Source organism: Mauremys reevesii, linkage group 5, assembly GCF_016161935.1.
Source record: "Mauremys reevesii isolate NIE-2019 linkage group 5, ASM1616193v1, whole genome shotgun sequence".
Taxonomy (NCBI): Eukaryota; Metazoa; Chordata; order Testudines; family Geoemydidae; genus Mauremys; species Mauremys reevesii.
The window spans coordinates 86213334-86230130 of NC_052627.1; the positions used below are offsets into that span (position 1 = coordinate 86213334).

The window sequence follows — 16797 nt, forward strand, 5'->3', positions numbered from 1 at the left end:
TACACGGGGGCAGGATCTACAGCAGGTCACACACACATAGTGCAGTCACTAGGCACCCTGGTCAGTCTGGGAGGTGTTTTTCATGTTCTGTGCATAGGCGGCAGGTGCCCTGCTCCAGCTATATTTGGAGCTGGGTCTCTCCCCCGCTCCTGCCTGGATCGGGCCCTGGCCCCCACGGGTCTCCCCGCTGCGCTCCGTACCTGCCTGACAGTAGAGCGGCTCCCCGCAGAAATGCTGTCTGGTGCCCCAGGGTCCTAGCGCCTGTCATCCACAAATGGCAAGGCAGGCTGCCCTTACCCTGCCCTTCCACCATAGCCCTGAGCCTCTCCAATACCCCAAACCCTCAGCCCCAGCCAGAGCCCTCATCCCCCTACACCTCCTCCCCCTTCCCACACACCCCTCACCCCTTCCTACGCCCCCACCCCCAGCCCAGAGCCTGCACCCCTCACCCCTTCCTTCACACCCACCTGTAAACGTCCTGCCCCCAGTCCTCCCCCGCCACAAGGCCACATAGCCCCCGCACACAGAGTCCCGAAAAGGAGGGATGGCAGTCTCCGTTGAAACAACCAGTCCGGCAGTGCTGACTGCTCTAGGGGCAAGAGCCTGTCATTCCTCGAGTGTAGAAGCGGTCTGTACATCACTGCACACCCTACCCACCACAGTCTGCATCCCTGTTTCAACCCTTTAACGTGAATTCATTAGTAAAGAAAACGTTGGTAATTAACAATATTCCATTAACTTTATTTTTAAACGTTTGTTGGAAGGGGGGAAACATGGTGAACGGGGTATGTAACCGCAGAAGAAAGTCAACAGTAACTGAAGCAGGGGCAGGTTCAGCTTCTCTGTAAAGAAACTGGACCGCAGGCAGGAGGACAGAGCCCCCCTGCAGTGTATCTGCAACCGCCCTCCCCCGCCACAAAGTCCCATACTCCCCTCACCCAAAATAACAAGAAGGAGGTGCGCCAGGGGCCGTGAAGAAACTGAACAGTCACAGGTTACCCCGCTCCCTGAGGAACCTAGCTTTCAAAGCCTCCCGGATGCCCAGCGCTTCCCGCTAGGCTCTTCTAATTGCACGGGTGTCTGGCTGAGCATAATCAGCAGCCAGGCAATTTGCCTCAACCTCCCATCCCGCCATAAAGGACTCCCCCTTGCTCTCACAGAGATTGTGGAGCACACAGCAAGCAGCAATAACAATGGGGATATTGCTTTCGCTGAGATCCGAGCGAGTCAGTAAGCTTCGCCATCTCCCCTTGAGATGTCCGAAAGCACACTCCACCAGCATTCTGCACTTGCTCAGCCGGTAGTTGAAGAGCTCCTTGTCACTGTCCAAGGCGCCTGTATAGGGCTTCATGAGCCAGGGCATTAGCGGGTAGGCTGGGTCCCCGAGGATCACTATAGGCATCTCCACATCCCCAACGCTTATTTTGTGGTCCAGGAAGAAACTACCTTCCTGCAGGCGTCTAAACAGACCAGAGTTCCTGAAAACACGCGCGTCATGAACCTTGCCCGGCCACCCAATGTTGATGTTAGTAAAACGTCCCCTATGGTCCACCACTGCTTGCAGCACCATTGAAAAGTAGCCCTTTCGGTTAATATACTGGCTGGCCTGGTGGGCTGGTCCCAGGATAGGGATGTGAGTCCCATCTATAGCCCCACCGCAGTTTAGGAATCCCATCGCGGTGAAGCCATCTATGATGACCTGGACGTTTCCCAGGGTCACTACCTTTTGAGAGCAGTAGCTCAATGATTGCGTTGGCTACTTGCATCACAGCAACCCCCACGATAGATTTGCCCACGCCAAAGTGGTTCGCTACTGACCGGTAGCTGTCTGGCGTTGCAAGTTTCCAGAGGGCTATGGCCACTCGCTTCTGCACAGTCAGGGCTGCTTGCATCCGGGTGTCCTTGCGCTTCAGGGCAGGGGACAGCAAGTCACAGAGTTCAAGGAAAGTGCCCTTACGCATCCTGAAGTTTCGCAGCCACTGTGATTCATCCCAGACCTGCAGCACTATGCGGTCCCACCAGTCCGTGCTTATTTCCTGGGCCCAGAATCGCCGTCCCATACCATGAACATGACCTATTGCCACCATGATCTCCACGGCACGGCGTACCCTGCTTTGTGAGAGGTCTGTGCCACTCTGAGACTTCATGTCCTCACCGTGCTGCCGGACCCTCCTCGCTCGATTTCTCAGCATCTGATTGTTGAAGAGGTGGACGATAAGGTGCGAGGAGTTGACAACGGCCATAAGTGCAGCGATGATCGCAGCGGGCTCCATGATCACAGTGGAGTGCTGTGGCGTCCGCGCTGTCACTAACAGGAAAAGTGTGCGAACTGATTTCCCGCCGGTGGGAGTGACGGTTGAATGCTGACAGTTACCCAAGACCACCCTCGACACAGTTTTTCCCCCAGCATGCATTGGGGGGAAATCCCAGAATTCCAATGGACAGCGGGGAGTGCAGGAACTGTGGGATAGCTTCCCACAGTGCACCGCTTCCAATTTCGACGCTGGCCCCGTTAGTGTGGACTCACAAAGTCGAATTAGTGTCCTTACTGTGGACACACAAATTCGACTTTGTAAGGTCGATTCTTCAAATTCGACTTAAGTTGATTCGAACTACTCTTGTAGTGTAGACATACCCTTAAAAATTGCTTGTCTAATTTACCTCAGAGTTGGTCAAACATTTATGCAGTGCACAGAAATGACCCAGTCAAAGCTAGAAACACCACTTTCTTGAGGTACAAAGTGGGGTGCTGGTCATAACTGGACCTGTGAAAAGGTGGCTTCATTGCTCTGACAAGTAACTGGAGCTACAGGGTTGTGTTTTAAAGGGACTCCAAAACCCTCAAGTTCTGTAGATTGAAACTTTGGGGTTTTGAAGGTAGTCTAGGTTTCCTAGCATACAAATTCCTGCCATCATTTTAGTAATATTCGGATAATACACAGGAACATCAGCCAGCAAAGATCACAAAATACTCTTGGAAGAACATTAATTTTAATTAAGTTCATCTTGCTCCACAGGGAAAGATAAAGGAATTTTAATTTTCCCCAATGTTCCTATTGTGTTTATAACTAGATTCAAATTTAATGAATCTCTTTTAAGTTATTTCTGTGTATACCTAAATGGGTTCACCTGTGTGCTGCTAGGTATATTCCAGTTGCAAGATTAATCCAGGTAACAGCCTGATTACAGTGGCATCAGATGATATATCTAGTTTGTCTTTAATATAATACAACAAAATCAAAAATTTCAGGGATTGTAGTTTGTGATCTATAATGGTTGTATCATCTGCATGCTTCAACTTCTTAAACTCCTTCTCACCTCCCCTTTTAATCCCCTTGATTTTATTATTTAATGTCACTTTTGCTAAGGGCTTTATGCAAAAATTAAAGGAGAGAAGGGCATTCCTGTCATGTTCCTTTTAAATAATTGCATTATAGACTCTGGTATGGCCTCAATATCCATTTACCAAATTTCTTTCAAATGTCAAACTTTTACCTAGAGTTACAGAAAGAAATCCAAGTATTTTCAGCTAATGATGAAAGATGTATCTTTCATCAAGTATGTTCTATTTAAGAGCTCACTTATGACTCTGTGAAGAAGTTGGTACTGAATTAGTAACATCAAAGACACTTCCATGACAATGTTTTATGTGTCAGAAATTCAGGATTCACTACAGGCTCCAGAGCAGAAAAGAGGATTAAGGTGAAAATTACTTATATTGACAAAAATACCTTCATTAACTATTGGGGGGAAATGCAGGATGATACTGGTTACATCTCATAAATTCATTTGCTTTTTGCATGAAATTTTCTGTTTTTGCAAGTTTGTACCAGTGTAAGGTTTTTTGGTTTTTTTTCAGTACACAGATTCAGTGGTTTGTGGGATCCACAGTGAAAGTAAAAAAGGAGAATAAGGGAGTGGACTATCTATCACACAGTTCTTTCTCCAATGTGGGAGATGCCTAAGGGTTAAAACAAATGCTGACTGTCCAGTTCATTCATATATTTTTATATATACTATATATAAAAAGTTCTTATGTGTACTTAACATTTTTATGGGTTTCAGCTTGGTATGTTAAACCAGATTGTGACAGTAATTATTGGTCCATATTGGAGCATTGTGTATAGCGTAAGGTATCTCCAGGATGCTTTGTACCTCAGGAAGACACAGTGAGTCCCCCTAGTATTGTGAACATAGCTGTTTTGCCACCTATTAGGAGGGTGTAGTAAGGACTCCTCTCCAGGGCTGGCCAGCTGTGTTAGCAGATGTAAGAGGAGGACCATGTCACAGACTTCTCCTTGTTCCTCCCTCTCTGTTCAGATACTTTGTAACCCAAGTTGTGCTAGCAAGGCACTCATGAGTGGGCAGTTATGGCTGGGACTGTATTTGTGGGGAGAAGGACATGCCCTCCCACCTGTTTCTCTGAATATATTCAAGTGAACTCAATGCCAAGAAATAATGTAAGTGTAATGAAGAATGCTCCTTTTCCAACATCTAAGTGGGAATCAAACAGGAAAAAAACTTTTTAACATTACTGCTCTTACATATAGTGCAACTCCTCCATCTTTTCTCTCCCACCAGTCCTTCCTTAACAGTTTATACCTATCCATAACAGTGCACCAGTCCTGTGACTTACTCCACCAAGTGTCGGTTATTCCAATCACATCATAGTTCCCTGAATGTGCCAGGACTTCATTTTTTCCTGCTCATTTCCCAGGCTTCTTGCATTCGTGTACAGACAACTAAGATAACTAGCCGATTGTCCTCCTTTCTCAGTATGAATCAGGAGGCCTCCCCTGTTGCACCCTCCTTCTTGTGTTTCCTCCCGGTATACCACTTCCCCACTTACCTCTGGGCTTAGGTCACCATCCCCCAGTGAACCTAGTTTAAAGCCCTCCTCGCTAGGTTAGCAAGCCTGCCTGTGAAGATGCTCTTCCCTCTCTTCGTTAGGCGGATCCCATCTTTTCCTAGCAACCCTTCTTCCTGGAACAATATCCCCTGGATGAAGAATCCAAAGCCCTCTCTCTGACACCAGCTACATAACCATGTATTTATCTCCATGATTCAATGGTCTCTACCAGGGCTTTTTCCTTCAACAGGGAGGGTGGACGAGAACACAACTTGCACCTCAAACTCCTTTATCCTTCTTCCCAGAGCCACGTAGTCTGCAATGAGCCGCCCAAGGTCATTCTTTGCAGTACCAATGGTGCCCACATGGAAAAGTAGGAAGGAGCTTGATCAATCTCAGCAGACAGGCCGTCACATCCTGATCATACCAAGGGATGCATCGGCAACAATATTCTAGCTCCAGGAAAGCAGCACACTTCTTGTGTCTCCCAGTCTGGATGGCAAATGGATGACTCCATCCCCAGTAGGAGGGAGTCCCTGACCACCACCACCCATCTCTTCCTCTTGGGAGTGGTGGTCATGGAACCCCCATCCCTAGGACAATGCATCCCATGCCTTCCAGTTGATGGGGTCTCCTTCTGATCCCCTCTCTCAGATAATTCTACCAAATCATTCTCCACCTGTGCAGAGAGCCTAAAAATGGTTTCCTGCATTGGGGGTACATGGGTTCTCCTCTTACTTCTTCTGGAGATCATAAGCTGCCAATCTTCTTCCCTGTTCTGCACTGCCCTCTCTGATTCTTCAGCATGCTGTGGCTGCAGTACCAAATGCTGACTTCTAATCAGAAAGTCTTCATTTTCTCTGATTCAGTGCAGGCTTGATACTTGGGTGTCTAGTCCTTTAACCTTCTCTTCCAATATGGAGACCAGCTTGCACTTCGTACAGATGAAGTTGCTTCTATCCTTTGGGAGAAAGACAGACAAACATGGCACATCCTGTGCAGGTTACAACAGCTGATTGCTCACTATCCATAATGTCTTCCTTCTAAGAGCCTCTTCAGATGGTGTATTTACTGCTCACAGAAGCCTGAAAGGCAAAAACACTCTGTGGCAACTCGCCCCAGGTGAACTCCCAGGCAAACTCGCTCCGTTTGCCTATCCTCTGTTCACAACTGGCTGCCTTTTTATAAGGCTGCTGGCTCAAAGCAGTTGGCCTGGCGCAAAGCCTTCCCTTCAATCAACCACTCAAGGCCCACCTGGAACAAAGCACTCCCAATTCACACTTTTCGAGCAAACAACCACACACCAAACAGTCACACTTAAGAGTTTCTACCCTAGGTTTTCATTTACAATCAGAGCACTAGTTCAACAAACCTGAGGAACAGAAAGCATGTGATAATCCAGTTAGTTATTCTCCTAAGTGAGAAAAGAAAACAAAAACCCTTTGGATGAGAATGCAAAGACTTCTGAGATAGCTACTCAATTTTAGTAAACTGCTGAATCTAAAGATTTAGTTCAGCAGGCAAAGGTAGACATGATAATAGCCCCTCTTGATAAGGATATGGCTATTCTGGGTGAGAAGGGTCTCTTTTGAAAAATTGACTAGCCAGCAGAGTAAAGGGCTCTTTAAAGATACATTTTGAAGCTTCAGATGTGTATTACAACTTCTTTTGCCAGAGAGACAGTTGCCTGTGCTAATGATCTTCAAAGGTCCATAAGGACATGAAAATCAAATCAGTGCTGAGAAAAATATCCATAGCAGCTGCTTTTGTTGCTGATGCATCCCTTGGTATGATCATATTCTCTGCTCAAATGGTTGCTCTGAACACAGTGTCTCAGATAGTTATGGTTCTGCACCTGGAAAGAAAATAGACAAGCTGTTTGGCAGGGAAATGCATAAGATTGTTGTAGGGTCCAGTAAAAGACAAAACACACTTACTGTTTTAGAAACTAGGTCAAAATAATTTCAGACCTTTCTGCAGACCGAGTACCATTTTAGGATTAACAATCACTGGAAACACAATCCAGAAGAGCTTTTTATGATAAAAGAACGCCCTGTGCCAGAAGAAAAAGGTGATGGGGTATGCCAGATTGAAGTACAGCTACAATTCATCTATCAAGTAAAATAAGTCCAACTGTGACTTTTAGTCATTTCCCCATTTTCTCAGCAATGATGAGGCGTTAGTGGGGAGGAGATGATCCCTCTTTCTAGAAAAGTGACCACAAGCAGCTATTTTTTTAAAATTTATTTTCTTAATTTTCTTTTTAGTTAGAATAACAAAGGAACCCATAATCAAGCTTACAGTCATTTAAATTCACAAACTAAATATGCAGTTCAGTCAACTCACCCTTCGTGCCAAAGCAGCAGCTCATAATCAAATGCTAATCACCCTGTACCTCAGTCTATACCTTAATACTACTACAAAAGCTGGATGAGACAAACGAATCCTGCAGTATGCCCTGGAAGTTGCAAATTCAGGCTGTATTGTACCAGGGGTTGAATGAGAACAGAGAATGCCCTGCCTATGCTCTATTGTATCAACTCTATTATATCAAGAAAGGATCTAGCATCAATGGCTCAGCTGAGTGTAACTGTGATAGTGTTTCACAGGGAAAGAGGTGGTCTCTTAGGTAGGCTCATCCCAGGTAATTTAAAGCTTATTAAGTCAAAACCTGATCTTGCCATATGCACAATCAAAGTTTTAGACCAATTAGGTTCATATAAGTTCAGATAAATTGCAGGACTGGATGGCTCTTGGAACTGGTTATTTGATACAAAAATTTTACTTTAGTCACAGTCCTGGGTTAGGTTGTTAATAGAGCTGTGCAGAGGATGGAAGTCCTGGTTCATGAAGGATTTCAAAATTTGGCTTTGTTCAGAATCAGAACAAAACTGAATTTCTGAAATTAATTTTTTGCATTTTTATTGTATATTATAAAGTTAGAAAACAAAAACAAAAGCCATTTCAAAACAAAATATCAATGTTTCATTCCAAAAAATGTTAAAATTGGCTGTTTCAACATCATTGAAACTTTTTCCACCAGTTTTCTTCTGAAATAAAATCTGGTATAATTGACCCAATTTAATGAAGTTTCTATTTCAATGGAACGAATATTCCAACAGACTATGGTTTTGTCAGTTTCTTCAACCAGCTCTATTTGTTCAATGTAATAGATAAATACAACAATAATCTCAGGCCATCGTCTATATCACTGTCAAACTTGTTAGTAAGCACTGCTCTGTATAGACCTTAGTGGTCTGTATTAAAAGTTCTAGTGCACTTTAATGTAATACTGTTTGAAATCACAAACCAATACCTTTTAAAACAGAATTTTTAGCTAACATGCAAGCATGCTTATCTAAATCAAATCAGTCCAAACCATACCTCTGAACTTTAGAGGTGCTGTTCAAACATTCATAAACTCACTGATTTTGAGTAGGATTATGACGTTTGTTTTAAATTTTCCATTATAAATCTAATTTTAAAAATATGCATGACTGGCTTCCTGTAGCAATATTCTTTGTGCCATATATGCCAATTTTTGTGGATTTAAAATAACATACAGCACACCCTTGCTATAATTCCCTTCATTATAATTAACTTTTAGCTATGATGAACACAGACCCTGGATCCCAACTACAGTACTGTACTGTTTGTTTGTTTTTTAAAGGAGGGGGGGGGAAGGATGTTGCATATGCGTGCACAATTTTTATCCAGCCTGCCACGGGGCTGAGAGCTGAGCTGACACCCTGGACCCACTCCACTGTCAGGAGCCAACAGGCCTCATTGTGATTGGATTTTTTTGCTATAACGTACCCCTAGCTATAATGAACAAATGGCCTGGATCCCAATAGGTTTGTTATAGCGAGGGTGTATTGCATGTCTATTTTAAATGTATTTCCCTCCCCTGTTATATGGAAAAACCCACGTAAACAATTGGACAAATTAACTAGTGGAAATAGTGGAACTGATCCTACACAAGGTCATTTCAAATGAACAAAGCTAACAAGCTATAAAAAGAAAATCCCCTCAAATCTCAGGCACTATTGGTAATAAGTGTAGGGAAAATAATTCATTGTGATTGTTAACTTGGTGATGTCCTCTGTAACCTTTCTACACTTCTGTTTTCATCAGTCCAGAAATAGGAATAACACTTACTCCTCCAAAGGCTTAATATCATTTATAATCTTACTTTACAAACATTATAATGTTTGTTGATGATCCTAAAGGTATTGTATGAAGAATACATAGATTTTGTTGTATGGTAAAGGTTAAGATAAAATGCAACAATTTTATTATTTTTAGTTCATAAATTGTATCATCCAAACGCGATCCTCGGAGAATAAAACATTATTTCTAGAGCATGATTTCATGTCTGATCTCTTTAAAAAAAAAAATAGAGGCTGTACAGTAAGATTTTCATTTTTAAGATTTTTGTCCTTGTTCTTTGTATATATTTACATGAATTTTGATGTAAAATAAGAATAGTGTTTTGGCAAGACCCTATCATCATATGTATGGGGTTATTTTTACAGTTCTAACTGAATTCCACCTCTACATTTTTTTTCTCTCATTTGCTTATTTTATACATGTTTACCAGGATAGCCCACTGGTCTTACAGTCTGACAGGAACGTAACGGTGAATGCAAGAAACCACATGGGACAGTTAACTGGACAACTGACTGTAGGTGAGTGTTCTTCTTTAAAGAAGATTATATGTACTATTTAAGTATCATGAATAATATTTTTATTCAGTGATGTAAAATATATATTGCAAATGCTCTGATAATCGTACTGAAGAATAAGATTATGCTGGGCCTGATTCACTTGTTGCTGTCAATGGAAAGTAGAGCCAGTATAAAAAAAAGAAAGAAAGTGGCTTTTTCATTAATCCACATTTATTTATTCATTTTTCTTTTTTGTCACAAAAAATCAAATATTTCAGCAGACTGTTTTGCACAAAACAAAATTTTTCTGGCTGCTTTCAATTTTTTTCATGGAAAGTAATGATCAGTTTTTTAACAAAAAAATATGTCCATCTCTTCAATGAGCATTGAATTGGTCCCCCTAGCCCGGATTCTGAATTTAGTCCTGGACAGATTGGATTGCACAATCTGAGTAACAGAATGTAAATAGTGTAAACCTATTTGAAATTCTTTCCCAGATAGCAAAATGTTGTCTGTGTTGTCAGGACATAATTGTACAGTAATCCAGTATAATATGGAACATATTTCCAGTGATTAATGGAAATGTATTTCATATATCTTTATTTTACAATTGAAGTACAAAATATAAGAGCTAAAAATTCCAAATGAAATTAAAATTCAAAGTGGTCTAATGTTACTAACTTCCTAATGTAACTAATGTGGTCCATTTTATTTTGATTTCCTTTTACTTTATCCTGCTTTTATTAAGTCTAATATTTTCTAATATTCAACTATATCATAAGTATGATTTACTAAAAATTAAAGCATATTGCTCTAACTAATAAGGCTGTATATTTTAATGTCGAGCACAGGACTCTCATTCATGGCCTTCTTGTGAGTATTGATGAAAAAGGTCAATACTGAGGTACCCTTTAAAATAATTAAATGTCCCAGATAGAGGATGTATTACAGGGGTGGGGAAACAACAGCCTGTGGGCCAGATCTGGCCCATCAGGACTTTGGATCCAGCCTGCAGGATTTCCACCCCCGTGGGACTGTGGCCCCCGCGTCGCTCCCAAAAGCATCTGGCACCGTGTCCCTATGGCCTGGGGGGAAGGAAGGGGGGCAAGAGGGCTCTGTGCACTATCCTCGCCTACAGGCACCAGCTCCCATTGGCTGGGAATGGGGAACTGCAGACAATTGGAACTTCAGAGGAGGTACCTGCAGGAGGGCATTATGCAGAGCACTCTGCTCCCTGCCCCCTCCCCAGGGAGTGCAGGGATGTGGTGCCAGCTGTTTCCGGGAGTGGTGTGGGGCCGGGGCAGGCAGGCAGGCCTCAGACCCACTGCATGCTGCTGCCACCCCGGAGCCACTCCAAGTAAGTGGCGCCAGGCCGGAGCCCGCACCCCTCACCCCTCCTGCAGCCTGCACCCCAACCCCTTGCCCTGAGCCCTCTTGTACCCCTCTCACCCTTCCTGTACCCCCAAACCCTTGCCCTGGGCCCCTTCCTGCACACCGCACTCCCTCCCGCACCCCAACCCCCTGCCCCAGCTCTACATTCATGGCCCTGCATGCAATTTCCCCACCCAGATGTGGCCCTCGGGCCAAAAAGTTTGCCCACTCTTGATATATTAGAAGGAAAGTAAATGTATACTCCCTGGGAAACCAAAAGTTTATTGGTTTTCCTTTAACAATATAAAAAAAGTCAGAACTATTGTTGCCTTAAAAATCTCTTGATCTTGTCTATCACAAATCTTGCCATGGGGAGGGTAGAATTAAAAACAAAAACCTCTATGCTCTGTTAGTAATTGCTACATAGTGTTAGTGTTATTAACAGTTTTAATACATTGTTCTACTATACAGGATGCTGTGGTAAAAAGTTTTTCATGAAAGTAATATTTCTGCTAGGGTTTATATCATTGTCTATGTAGTAAACCTTTTGGATAAATGAATTTTGTGTTCCCTGGGGAAAGGATATTAAAAAGGGATTTTTTAAATAAAGAACTCGTCTGTCTCATGTTATGAAACCTAAGATGTATTCAACCTGGAGAATCAACATACTATATATTATACAGGAAAAGGATATGTCCAAATGAATGTTGTCATATTCTTTCTAAATTCAAGAAGTAACACAAAATACTGAGTAATGTAGGAGGGGAAAGCGATCAGGAACAGTCAGCATGGATTCACCAAGGGCAAGTCATGCCTGACTAACCTAATTGCCTTCTATGACGAGATAACCGGCTCTGTGGATGGAGGAGAAAGCAGTGGATGTACTATTTCTGGATTTTAGCAAAGCTTTTGATACAGTCTCCCACAGTATTCTTGCCAGCAAGTTAAAGAAGTCTGGGCTGGATGAATGGACGGTAAGGTGGATAGAAAACTGGCTAGATGGTCGGGCTCAACGGGTAGTGATCAATGGTTCCATGTCTAGTTGGCAGCCGGTATCAAGTGGAGTGCCCCAAGGGTCGGTGCTGGGGCCGGTTTTGTTCAATATCTTCATTAACGATCTGGAGGATGGTGTGGACTGCACCCTTAGCAAGTTTGCAGATGACACTAAACTGGGAGGAGTGGTTGATACGCTGGAGGGTAGGGATAGGATACAGAGGGACCTAGACAAATTAGAGGATTGGGCCAAAAGAAATATGATGAGGTTCAACAAGGACAAGTGCAGAGTCCTGCACTTAGGACGGAAGAATCCCATGCACTGCTACAGACTAGGGACCGAATGGCTGGGTAGCTGTTCTGCAGAAAAGGACCTAGGAGTTACGGTGGACGAAAAGCTGAATATGAGTCAACAGTGTGCCCTTGTTGCCAAGAAGGCTAATGGCATTTTGAGTTGTATAAGTAGGGGCATTTCCAGCAGATCAAGGGATGTGATCATTCCCCTCTACTCAGCACTGGTGAGGCCTCATTTGGAGTACTGTGTCCAGTTTTGGGCCCCACACTACAAGAAGGATGTGGATAAATTGGAGAGAGTCCAGCGGAGGGCAACAAAAATGATTAGAGGGCTGGAGCACATGACTTATGAGGAGAAGCTGAGGGAACTGGGATTGTTTAGTCTGCAGAAGAGAAGAATGAAGGGGGATTTGATAGCTGCTTTCAACTACCTGAAAGGGGGTCCCAAAGAGGATGGATCTAGACTGTTCTCAGTGGTAGAAGATGACAGAACAAGGAGTAATGGTCTCAAGTTGCAGAGGGGGAGGTTTAGGTTGGATATTAGGAAAAACTTTTTCACTAGTAGGGTGGTGAAGAACTAGAATGGGTTACCTAGGGAGGTAGTGGAATCTCCTTCCTTAGTGGTTTTTAAGGTCAGGCTTGACAAAGCCCTGGCTGGGATGATTTAGTTGGGTTTGGTCCTGCTTTGAGCAGGGGGTTGGACTAGATGACCTCCTGAGGTCCCTTCCAACCCTGAGATTCTATGATTCTATCATACTCCGAATGTTGTATTTATAACTCTATAGAAGTTTTTACTAGAAGTTGGGAATTTTTCAACAAAATATTTTTTGTTGGAACATGCTATTTGGTTAAAACCAAAACTTTTTGAAGAAACATTATCTGCAAATTCTATAAATTTTTATTGCTCAGTTTATTGTTTATGAGTAAGGCTACGATTTAGTCATGGGTATTTTTAGTAAAAGTCACGGACAGGTCACAGGAAATAAACAAATTCACAGACTGTGACCTGTCCGTGACTTTTACTAAAAATACCCATGACTAAATTTTAGCAGGGAATGGTACTGGGGGCGCAGTGCCCTGGGGGGCCACTGCTGGGGGGATGGAGCCAGCGGCACCAGCTGCTGGGGGCTGTCAGGCAGCAGCTGCTCTGACCACCCTGGGACCATGGCTCAGGCAGTCCCCAGGGCCAGCCACACAGGGACGCCCAAGAAGCTGGCTGCAGAGCTGCTCCAGCAGCAGCCACTGTGGCTGTCCCTGAAGCCATCTGAGCAGCTGGCCCCAGAACTAGCTGCTTGGGCAGCCCTGGGGTCAGCCACATGGCTGCTGCAGAAGTCCCGGAAATTCACCAAATCCATGACTTCTGTGATAGATGTGGAGTCCTACTTAAGAAGGCAAAATGCTGCCTCTTCCCCATTTCACTGAAAGCAAAGCATACATTACCTTTCAGTTAGTAGTTTTGCATTCCTAAGAAAATGGTTAAGCTAACATTTCAGAGGTGAAAAAAGAGCCCTTCAGAAATAGTTACGTCAGTTTCTTCTCTCCACCCATAAACATCCATATGTAAGTCCTAACAATTTTTAAAATTAGGAAGGGCATTTTTATCCTTTTTTGTTAAATGCAGATATTTTATAGTATCTTTCATCGAATAGCTATAATCCTGATTTGGCAATTTCTGACATGTAATGCAGTGTATTAGATTATAATTTACATTAAATAAATCAGTGTTCTAGTTATATCCTACTCCAATGATAAGGCTTTCTGCAGGCTTCTGTATCTTCTTGGAGTCCTCATCTGAAATGCATCATTTTTATATCTTTTACAAAACTTCAGTACGTTTATCTCTCAAAGATATTTCCAGTAGATTGTCACATACATTCCACTCTCTTTCCATAATAGATATTATTTTAGTTCCTGCAAGAAAAGTGGTTAAACATCTCTTGGGATGAAAATCAGCCATTAGTAAATTATCTCCTTCTTTGGGCAATTCTACATACTACTTTCATATTTGAACTAGCCATTTGGTATCCACAAATTTACTTTTAAATAGGTTGTTATTATTATTATTATTTTGTGCTATCAGTGATTGCCCATTGTATTTTACAACAAAGCCACAAGATTTAGAGGAAAAAAATGAAGTGTAGGGTTGTGAGTAAGGAGAAAGTTAGAGTAGTAATGAGGAATGTTTTCATTTATTAGCTTTACTTCAGAATAACAGAACTTCTCCATACTGCAAAGATATGGGCATGTAATGGAAATGTGTTGTTTCTGAACAAGGGGAGGACTGAAATTTGTTTTAGATGTTTCATGTGTTGTGATTACTGTTTCTGAAGTTCGTTCTCAAGGGAGATGCTCCAGCTTCTAAGCAGTCAGGACACCTCTCTTCTTACAGTATGTCTGTTTTGTCTGATGACTGAGAAAAACATATCTAGCTTTTTTAGGAGGGAGGGTTAAGAGATGGGGGGCAGGGATTTTTTTGACAGATATTCATATTCATTAATCAGTAATTCCTGTAAAAGTCTGGTTTCATTTTCCTTTAATTCCATAGATCAAGCAATGTTGCTCCTATTGCATGCATTCTTTATGGTCTGCTACGTCATATATTCAAGAATACTCAGATAGTTTTACAGTTAGTTTCTTTGTAAATTTTAGCTTTCATGACTTACTACTTTTTGTCTTCACATGGAGTTAAGACTGTTGCTTCAGGCCTGTAGAAACTACGCTTGTTTGGGAGTATCTTTCACAGAAACCCTTCATCTCTGCTGATTATTCTAAATGACCATGGGAAATTGATGTGCAAAAGTAACCAGACTTGCTAGCAGATACAGATGAAAAGAAATTAAACTATCGTTTTAGCCACTTTGTACTTGCCTGTGCCTGTTGCTTCTAGCAGATGTATTATTAAAACTTTCTGTTTCAGCTGATACATTTAAAAGGTGGGGTTTCTGTGACACTCATTTACATCTGCAGCGGTGAATCTGGTACTCTGGTTGTTGATACTATCTCTTGTTTAGTCAATACAACATTGAAAAAGTGTGTGTGTGTGTGTGTGTGTGTGTGTGAAACCTGATCTGTTTAGACATGTTGTATTTGAGTTTAATATTATAAATACTTAAATAGCCCTAAAGAAAACATGTGTTGTTGTTTTAGTCATTAATGTGAACACCTGGGAACTGTTTAGTTGGTCTACAGCTGGTGCAGATTAAATCAAGAGAGTGGAATGTTCCTAACTATAAGTGTCATTTACATTTTGTCCCATTTATCTTTTTCTCTCTATTTTTTTGGTGAAGTCTGTCAGGAGTGAGTAGCCTGATATTTTTCAGAAATTCTGAGCACTAACACCTTTGATTGCTGATAATACAAGTTATGAATGTTCTTTTATTTATGAACATCAGGATTCAGAGAAATTTAATTGTGACCTAAAATGGAAAATGAATTGAATTGTCAATTCGTCCTAAAAGTGGAACAAATAGAAAAGAACGTTGGTTTGTGAACGTTCCAAAATCTGAAATGCTCCTGTAAGCATGTAAAAGGAATATAGGTGCACACAATGTTATTGAGAATCTCAGGAACAAGACTTTTCGTGGCTGATTCTTTACTACCTTACAGTTTGTATTTACACATGTAAAAAACAGGTGTAAAATACTACCAAATCAGAACAGTAGCATTTTACACCCACTTTACACAGATATAAATGCCTACACAAGGGGCCACACTGTGGATAATCTGGACCCAGATCTTGACATCCAAATTGCTGCACTGGTCAAAATTTAGGATAATACATACTCTTCATCTGAGATATTTGGAAAAGTGTCCATGCTAGACTAGAATGGTCTGAAGAGCAGGGCTTAAATTCAGCCAGAGCTATCTGGAGCAGAGCTCCGGTAAATATGGTCAAACCCGCAGAAACCCCTGTGAGTCCCATAGGGCTAATGCCCCAAGCCCCACAGTGCCCTGCGGGTCTCTGGGAAATACTCAATGACAATTTAAGCCCTTCTGAGGATCTTCAAATGGAAGATTAATCGAGCTACCATTTTCTGTTTTAAAGAAAAGAAAAAAGTAAGGTATGATCATTCAGGGAAATGGAATACCTTGAATAAACCTGTTAATAATAAATGAGGTACTCAGTTCCATGAGACTCAGGATGATGAAGTATATTCAGTAAAGGAGGGTAATAAAGTATATCATGAAGACATTTTGGATCACATCCCAATCTACAAATGTGAAGGTGGAAAGTATATAAACAATGGTGACAGGTAGTACTGGACAATTCAATTATATGTATTTAAATATAAAGTCATGGCTCTGAGTCGTTATAATAACAGCAAGGCCATGTCTGTTATCAGTGTGCAGTGCTAGCTGTCTTGATGCTAACACTGAAAAGTTACAAAGAGAGAAAGTCACAGGAACATCAGCTCTCTGTGTTGGTATCGCTATGGATTGTGCTAAACAGCCAGGCAAAAGGTAGAATCTGAAGAAGCATATGTTGTGTTTGTGCATGTTACTGAAATGATATTTGTTTTTAGTAATAAAAACCTTGGACAGATAATATGGAGCCTTCATTTTGTGTAATGAAATCCTAATTTTAGTTGAAGGATCTCTTTAGGAACATTGCAATAATGCAAA

General features: G+C 42.1%; 1 protein-coding gene across 7 annotated transcripts in view; it reads left to right on the plus strand.

The window, feature by feature from the left end:
- Positions 1-16797, plus strand: part of SGCZ (sarcoglycan zeta) — a 491213-nt gene that overhangs the window by 373095 nt on the left and 101321 nt on the right. For all 7 annotated transcript variants that reach the window (XM_039542317.1, XM_039542313.1, XM_039542316.1 and 4 more), the window contains one exon: positions 9450-9537. In XM_039542317.1, the coding sequence (XP_039398251.1) occupies positions 9450-9537 (88 nt within the window). The remainder of the gene's footprint in view (positions 1-9449; positions 9538-16797) is intronic.